The following is a 7,500-nucleotide window of genomic DNA, read 5'->3' on the forward strand; positions in this document are numbered from 1 at the left end:
ATATTTCAAGTAAGAGAAATAAAATAAAATCTACTCACAATAGATGCTTATTTGTGTTGGACACGCATAGTAAGAAGGACCCTAATATAAAGTTTTGGAGATGTGAAAACAAGAACGAGTGCAAAGCTCGCATACACACCAGTGACAATGTAGTGATAAAGGAAATAAACGAACATTCGCATGGTGCTTCAGCAGCAAGTGTAGAAGTAGCTGCAATTAAAACCAGTGTAAAGCGTCGGGCTGAAGAGTGTCAAAATCAACCATTGGCAGTCATAAATTCGTGTATACAAAATATTTCTCAAGCTGCTCAAGGAGCACTTCCAAGTGCAGAATCGATGAGGCAGATAGTAAAAAGAAGAAATCAATTGAACCTCACTCCTCCTAATCCTATCCATGTTCGAGAATTAGTGATTACCAATGAATACAAACAGTATATGACGAGCAATGGTGAATTTGAGAATTTTCTAATAGCTGACAGTGGTCAATCAGACGACAGAATTTTGATTTTCAGAAGCGAGAGTTGGACTGCGTTTTTACTTTATTCTGATGTGTGGTATGCTGATGGGACATTCAAATTAGCTCCTCCGTTATTTATACAGGTCTATGTGATTCTGGCAAGAAGACATGGAGGAGTTCATCCAATATTATATACATTATTACCAAATAAAAGGTGTGGAACATATGTGCGCATGTTTCGGATGCTTCATGACACAATCCCAGGATTGAAACCAAGAGCAATTTCCTGTGACTTTGAACAGGCAGCTATTATGACAATGAAAAAATGTTTTCAAGATGTAAAAATACAAGGATGTTACTTCCATTTAGCTCATAATGTTCATAAACATCTTAAACAGATTGGACTCCAAGTTTTATACAATAATAATTCTAATTTTGCTTTAAGTGCTAAAATGATCACAGCCTTGTGTTTCGTCCCTGTTCCTCACTTGGATAACTACATCGATGCCCTGTCAGAAGACTTGCCATTAGAACTTCACTCCTTATTAAACTGGTTTGAAGATCATTATGTTGGACGACCTATGAGAAGAGGCAATGGTAGGCGCCCTCCTCTTTTTTCCCGGAGATGTGGAACCAGTACGAGCAAACCGCCGCTAAAAGTGACCGAAGTAACAATCACGCAGAAGCAGCACACAAGAAAATTTATGCGGAATTAGGAGTATATCACCCCGTTATCTGAAAGTTTATTGACTGTTTAAAGAAAATTCAAAAGACCAGAGAACATATTATGAACAATTGGTTGCTGGCCATGCTGCAAGACAAAAACTTCTTAAGTATGTGAAAGTTGACGAGCGCATTTTTAATATTGTGTGACTATTTCATGAAAAGGAACCATCAGAATATTTGCGTGGTTTAGCCCACGATCTCGAGCTGCATTAAACTAGTGAGTTTAACTTATATTGTTTTACTGAGTTTTATTTATTATTAGTTTTTATCAAAGTTTCAAGTAATTCCTTTATTCCCTTTTGTTTTAAATTGGGGCCAACACAATTGGCGCCAAAAAAAATTACATAAAAAAAAAAAAAACGGCGCCAAAACATCGGCGCCAAGACAACGGCGCCAAAACATCAGCGCCAAATAGTACCAGACTCGTTTTTTGGGGCCTTTATAGATTTGGAAAACAGTTGTGACAGGGTAGACAGGAGGGCACTGAGAGGTATTGCAGATATATGGGATAGGAGGAAAGTTGTTAAGAGCAGTCAAGAGTTTTTACGACAGTACGAGAGCCGTTACAATGGCCTTTATGGCAAGTAAATTTATATACTACATTGATGGTGGCCTCCTGAGAGGTAGCGGGTGCCGCACTATTCCGCATTATAAGTGATTTTGTTAGGTAGACTTACAGAAGATTCTAATATCAATAGTGGCATTCGGGTCTGATGAGATGACTCCTCTCTTAACTATGCTCCTAATAAAATTGCATTCTTCTTTGTATTTATCGTGTAAATTGTTCTGGTGATATATAATAGTTTTCTCCTTTGGCGATCAAGTTGTTTGTGCGTCTCCATCCAAGTACTGCAGTGAGTTAAAGCTCTGCTCACATAAGAGGCCACGACGGACCTCTTGTATGCAGTAGGGCATTCTCCTTTGGCATTAGGGCAGCGTCCCGCATTAGTGGCTTTGGTATAAACCTTAGCCTTGAAGCTTTGATCTTATTTGGAGATGTCAGCATCGAGGAAATGGAGGCGTTCATCTATGCTGCGCTCATAGGTGAAAGCTAAACAGGAATTGCTTTCAAATGCTGCTAAGAAAAAGGGAACCTCATCGTAAGTAGAAATGATGATAAAAATGTCATCGATATATCTGCATATATGCCTGCAGAAGGATAGTTTTGAAAGGTCCTTTCTTCTACTTTAGCCATATACATATTAGAAAAAAGGGCTCCTAGAGGGGAACTCATTACCACTCCATCTGCTTGTCTGAAGAGTTCACCCCTGTGGGGGAGAAATGGAGCTCCTTTATGCAGATTTCAAGCATGGGGCGCTGCCTTAATGCCAGAGGAGAATGCTCTGCTGCATACAAAAGGTCTGTCGTGGGATCTTATGTGAATATTTTTTTTAACTCACTGCAGTACATGGATGGAGACTCACAGAGAACTTGGTCGCATCAACCAACTTCTGATAAATAACGGTCTATGCAGATCATCTGATAGAGGATGTTATCAAGAAAAAGATGGATTAATACGCAGCATTCACCCAACAACCTATCCCACCAAAGGAGAAAATAATTATATATAACCAGAACAATTTCCACGATAATTACAAAGAAGAATGCAATGATATTTAGAATTTAATTAAGAGAGGAGTCACCTCATTAGACCCGAATGCCACTATTGATATTAAAATCTTCTGTAAGCTTACCTAACAAAATCACTGATAATGCGGAATAGTACGGCACCCGCTACCTCTCGGGAGGCCACCACCAATGTAGTATACAAATTTACTTGCCAGGAGGGCCACTGTGACGGCTCCAACAGCTACATTGGAAGGACTTCCACCATGTTACAGCTTCGTCTACAATATCACATAAGTCAAGGTTAAAATATTCAACATTATGCACAAGAACTGCATATATATATATATATATATATATATATATATATATATATAACGATATATATATGTATATACATGTAGATATATACATATATATATTTATATATATAAATACATATATATATACATACATATACACACACACACACACACACACACACACACACACACACACACACACACACACACACACACACACACACACACATATATATATATATATATATATATATATATATATACATACATACATTTATATATATACACACATATATATATATATGTATGTGTATATATACATATACATATATATATATATATATATATATATATATCTTTATCAACCACAGTGCACTTTAATTTTAAACCATCAACATCGGAAATACCGTGGAGGCGCATGCAGAAATTGAAGCGTAGTACACCCGAGGATTCGAACCAAGGTCAGTACGTGACAAGTACTAGGAGTGACTTGACCACTACACCCTTTTGATGGTGTAGTGGTCAAGTCACTGCTAGCACTTGTCACGTACTGGCCTTGGTTCGAGTCCTCGTGCGTACTGCGTTTCAATTTCTGATTGCGCCTCCACGGTATTTCCGATGTTGATGGCTTAGAATTAAAGTGCACTGTGGTTAATAAAAATGTATCTCTAGTTACTGGGACCCATTCAGTGTTGTACATATATATATATATTTTTTTATATATATATATATATATATATATATATATATATATATATATACTTATATATATATATATATATATATATATATATATATATATATATATATGTTATATTGTATATATCCACAACTGGTACCCACCCAAGCAGAACCCAGTTCCTGATTGTAGATGTGGCTCCACGATGTCTTACCTGGTTTGGGCGGTCTTCCTGGTCCCCTCTTCTTGGGCGGTTCCACCTGTACCTCTTCCTCCTCCTCGCTGCTGTCTGTACGGAAATGGTATGGCCGGTAAGCTATACACTTTTCCATTATACCTACGTGGGACGTGATTTTTCAGATCACACATATGGCATATAAAATTTGCACAAAAAGCAAAGAAATAGCTGCTGTTTATATCCAAAGGCGTGAAACACTTGTTAAGGAGGTGAAGACCTAATAGTGTCTCACATCATGGTTTTGTTGGAACACAGTGACATCATTTCAAATCTTTATTCAGGCTGAGGCCGGTGGAGATTTTATTCAGCTGAATCTACAAACTTCATAGAAAATGAGCTCAAATGATCAAGACCTTTACAAAGTTGACACCCGTGTTGAATAACGCCGTTTGGTTGTAGCCAGAATAAAGATCTTCAAGGACATCGTTGTGTTGAAGGGGCCCAGTCGCGGTTACACCAGCCCTACTAACATAGGGGCCCACAACTAGTCTTGGACCCTGAGTCTAATTATCCCCATACCCAAGTGAAGTTCAAAGAACCACACTCACGAACCTATAAGAAACAACAGCTAAGACTGAGGTTAAAAAAAAAAGTACAATTGTGGGCATGTATGTTTGTAGGGTTAGCGTGACCGCGTGTCGCAGATGGGGATCGAAGGGGGTGGGCGCCCTTGTTACATGTACTGACCTGGATCTGACACATCGTCGTTGGAGCCTGTGGACATGGCGGGGTACGGGGTATGGTGCATGGTGCTGTGCATATGGTCTCCTCCGTGACCATAGGGTAATGGAGCATGGGGGGGCTGGTAAACCGAGGCATGACCCCCTCCACCTCCAACGTCTCCACTACCGCCTCCGGCACTGCGGTCCTGGTGGTGAGGGTGCAAATGGTGGTGATTCAGGTGGTGATGTGGGTGAATCTGGTGGTCGGCAACCCGGGTCGGAGTGGTCGGCGCAGTGGTGATCGTGTTCACTCTTGGGTCCACAAGGTGGAAGTGTGTCTCGTTGCGCGCCGAAGTCTCGTACTTAATGCTGACACTTGAGGACGAGGACGACGGGGAGCCCATCAAAGGCGTCGGGGAGATCGGGTGTAACTCTTGCAAGTGGCTTCCACCGGGCATAGACGGATGGTGGCCCATACTGCTGTATTTGTACGGGTAGTCCGGGTGATGATAATGCTGTTGTTGTTGGTGATGCTGCTGCTGCTGTTGCTTCATGTGATAGTGTCCGTTGTGACCTGAGCTACCGTATGGGTCGTCGGGTCGAACTGTTTTCGGGAAGACATTTCATTAGTCAAGCTAATAATAATAATAATAACAAATAATAATAGTAATGATAATAATACTGATAGCAGCCATAATAATAGTAATGATAATAATACTGAAAACGGCAATAACAACAAAAACAAAACAACAACAATAACAACAATAATAATGATAATAATAATAATAATAATAATAATAATAATAACAATAACAATAATAACAATAATAATAATAATAATAATAATAATAATAATAATAATAATAATAATAATAATAATAATGATAATAATAATAATATTAATAATAATAATAATAATAATAATGATAATATAATAATAATAATAATAATAATAATAATAATAATAATAATAATAATAATAATAATAATAATAATAATAATAATAATAATAATAATAATAATAATAATAATAATAATAATGATAATAATAATAATAATAATAATAATAGTAATAATAATAACAATAATAATAATAATAATGCATACATACATACATACATATACCAAGGCTTTTTCCCCCTTAAAAGGGAGGTAACCAAAAAGGAAAAGGCATAAAATCATTCCCACCCATTCCATCCCTGAATACACTCCACACCCCTCCACCCTACCTCTTATCTTAGCACCTCCTGAATGACGGGTCATCCCTGCACCTTGTCCACTGCCCTTTGTCAGAGGCAGTGTCGCAAGACACAGCACATCCACAGCAAGGCCGCTTCATTAAATCGGCGACACCCCTCTCCGTCCCCTCATGCATAAAAGGAGAAGACGGGGAGAAATCCCTTCGGGCTGCGTCAAATTTTGCTCACACATACTTCCTCACCTCCCATCCCCCCACCCATTCCACCTCATGCATCACATCATCCATATACAACCATTCTCCATTCACCCCTGTCTTCTGTCCTCTCCCGTCCTTCCTCAACAGACATTCCCCTCTTCCCCAAAGCCCCCTTCACCCCATCCATCCACCTCATCCTAGGACGTCCCCTCATGTTCACTCCCTCCACATCTGCCTTCCATACCTCTTTTACTAGTCTTTCTTCACTCATTCTTTCCATGTGTCCAAACCATCCTAATATTCTTTCATCAACCCTACCTCCCAACTCCCTTTCCACCCCTATTCTCCTACTCACCTCCTCATTTCTCACTCTATCTAGCCTAGTAACCCCCATCATACTTCTCAGACACCTCATCTCAAACACATTCAAACTCCTTCTCTCTTCCTCTCTTATGTTCCATGTTTCTGCCCCATACAGTGCTGTTGGCACAATCACTTCTTCATACAGTCTCCTCTTAGCATCCATTCCCAAATGTCTATTCCTCATTACACTTTTTAATCCACCAAGGCATTTACTCGCTTCTCTCAATCTACATTCTACCTCCACCTTCACTCCACCTTTTCCTGCCTCATTTGCACCCAAGTATCTAAAACTATCCACTTCCTCCAGTCGCTCTCCCTTAATGCTCACTTCCAGTCTACTGCCACTTTCACCCCATGTACATCTCATCACCTTACTTTTACCCACATTTATCTTCAGCTTTCTTCTATCACATACTCTCCCAAACTCTGCCACCAACTTCCTCAAACCCTCCTCCGATCCTGCCATAAGCGCAGTGTCGTCCGCAAACAATAGCTGGCTCACCTCCCACTTTTCTCCATTTTCTTTAACCATCTCCAATCCCTGATCCACTACCCTTGCATTTACCTCTCGCACCACCCCATCCATGTATAAGTTGAACAGCCAGGGCGACATAACGCATCCTTGACGAAGTCCCACCTTTACTTCGAACCACTCACTCTCTCCATTTCTAATTCTGACACAAGCTCTACTACTCTCGTAAAAACTCTTGACAGCTCCCAGAAGCTTTCCTCCTATCCCGTATATCTGCATAACCTCCCACAGTGCCTTTCTGTCTACCCTATCGTAAGCCTTTTCCAGATCCATAAAAGCCCAAAAAACATCTTTCCCCTTTCCTATAGCTTTCTCACATATCTGTCTTGCCACAAATATCTGATCTACACAACCTCTACCTGTCCTAAATCCACACTGTTCCTCACCAATTACTCCCTCTGTTCCTCTCCTAATCCTCTCAATCAAGATCCTCCCATAAGCCTTCCCAACTACACTTAACAAGCTAATCCCTCTGAAACTATTACATTCACACTTGTCCCCTTTTCCCTTGTAAAGAGGAACTATACAGGCACTCCTCCAGTCCTCCGGCACTCTACCCTCTCTCCAGCAAACATTAAAT

The 7,500-nt window shown here is 39.9% G+C and overlaps 1 protein-coding gene across 7 annotated transcripts in view; it reads right to left on the reverse strand.

Moving 5' to 3' along the window:
• The window catches only part of LOC143041552 (uncharacterized), a 933,705-nt gene that overhangs the window by 18,674 nt on the left and 907,531 nt on the right, over positions 1 to 7,500 (reverse strand). For 6 of the 7 annotated variants that reach the window (XM_076213560.1, XM_076213563.1, XM_076213561.1 and 3 more), the window contains 2 exons: positions 4,655 to 5,233; positions 3,944 to 4,066 (listed from right to left, as the gene is read on the reverse strand). In XM_076213560.1, coding sequence (XP_076069675.1) covers positions 3,944 to 4,066; positions 4,655 to 5,233 — 702 coding nt within the window. The remainder of the gene's footprint in view (positions 1 to 3,943; positions 4,067 to 4,654; positions 5,234 to 7,500) is intronic. The other variant, XM_076213564.1, reaches the window with a different exon arrangement.

The sequence above is a fragment of the Oratosquilla oratoria genome, chromosome 31 (genome assembly GCF_046742065.1).
Source record: "Oratosquilla oratoria isolate Oo_2021 chromosome 31, ASM4674206v1, whole genome shotgun sequence".
Lineage (NCBI taxonomy): Eukaryota > Metazoa > Arthropoda > Malacostraca > Stomatopoda > Squillidae > Oratosquilla > Oratosquilla oratoria.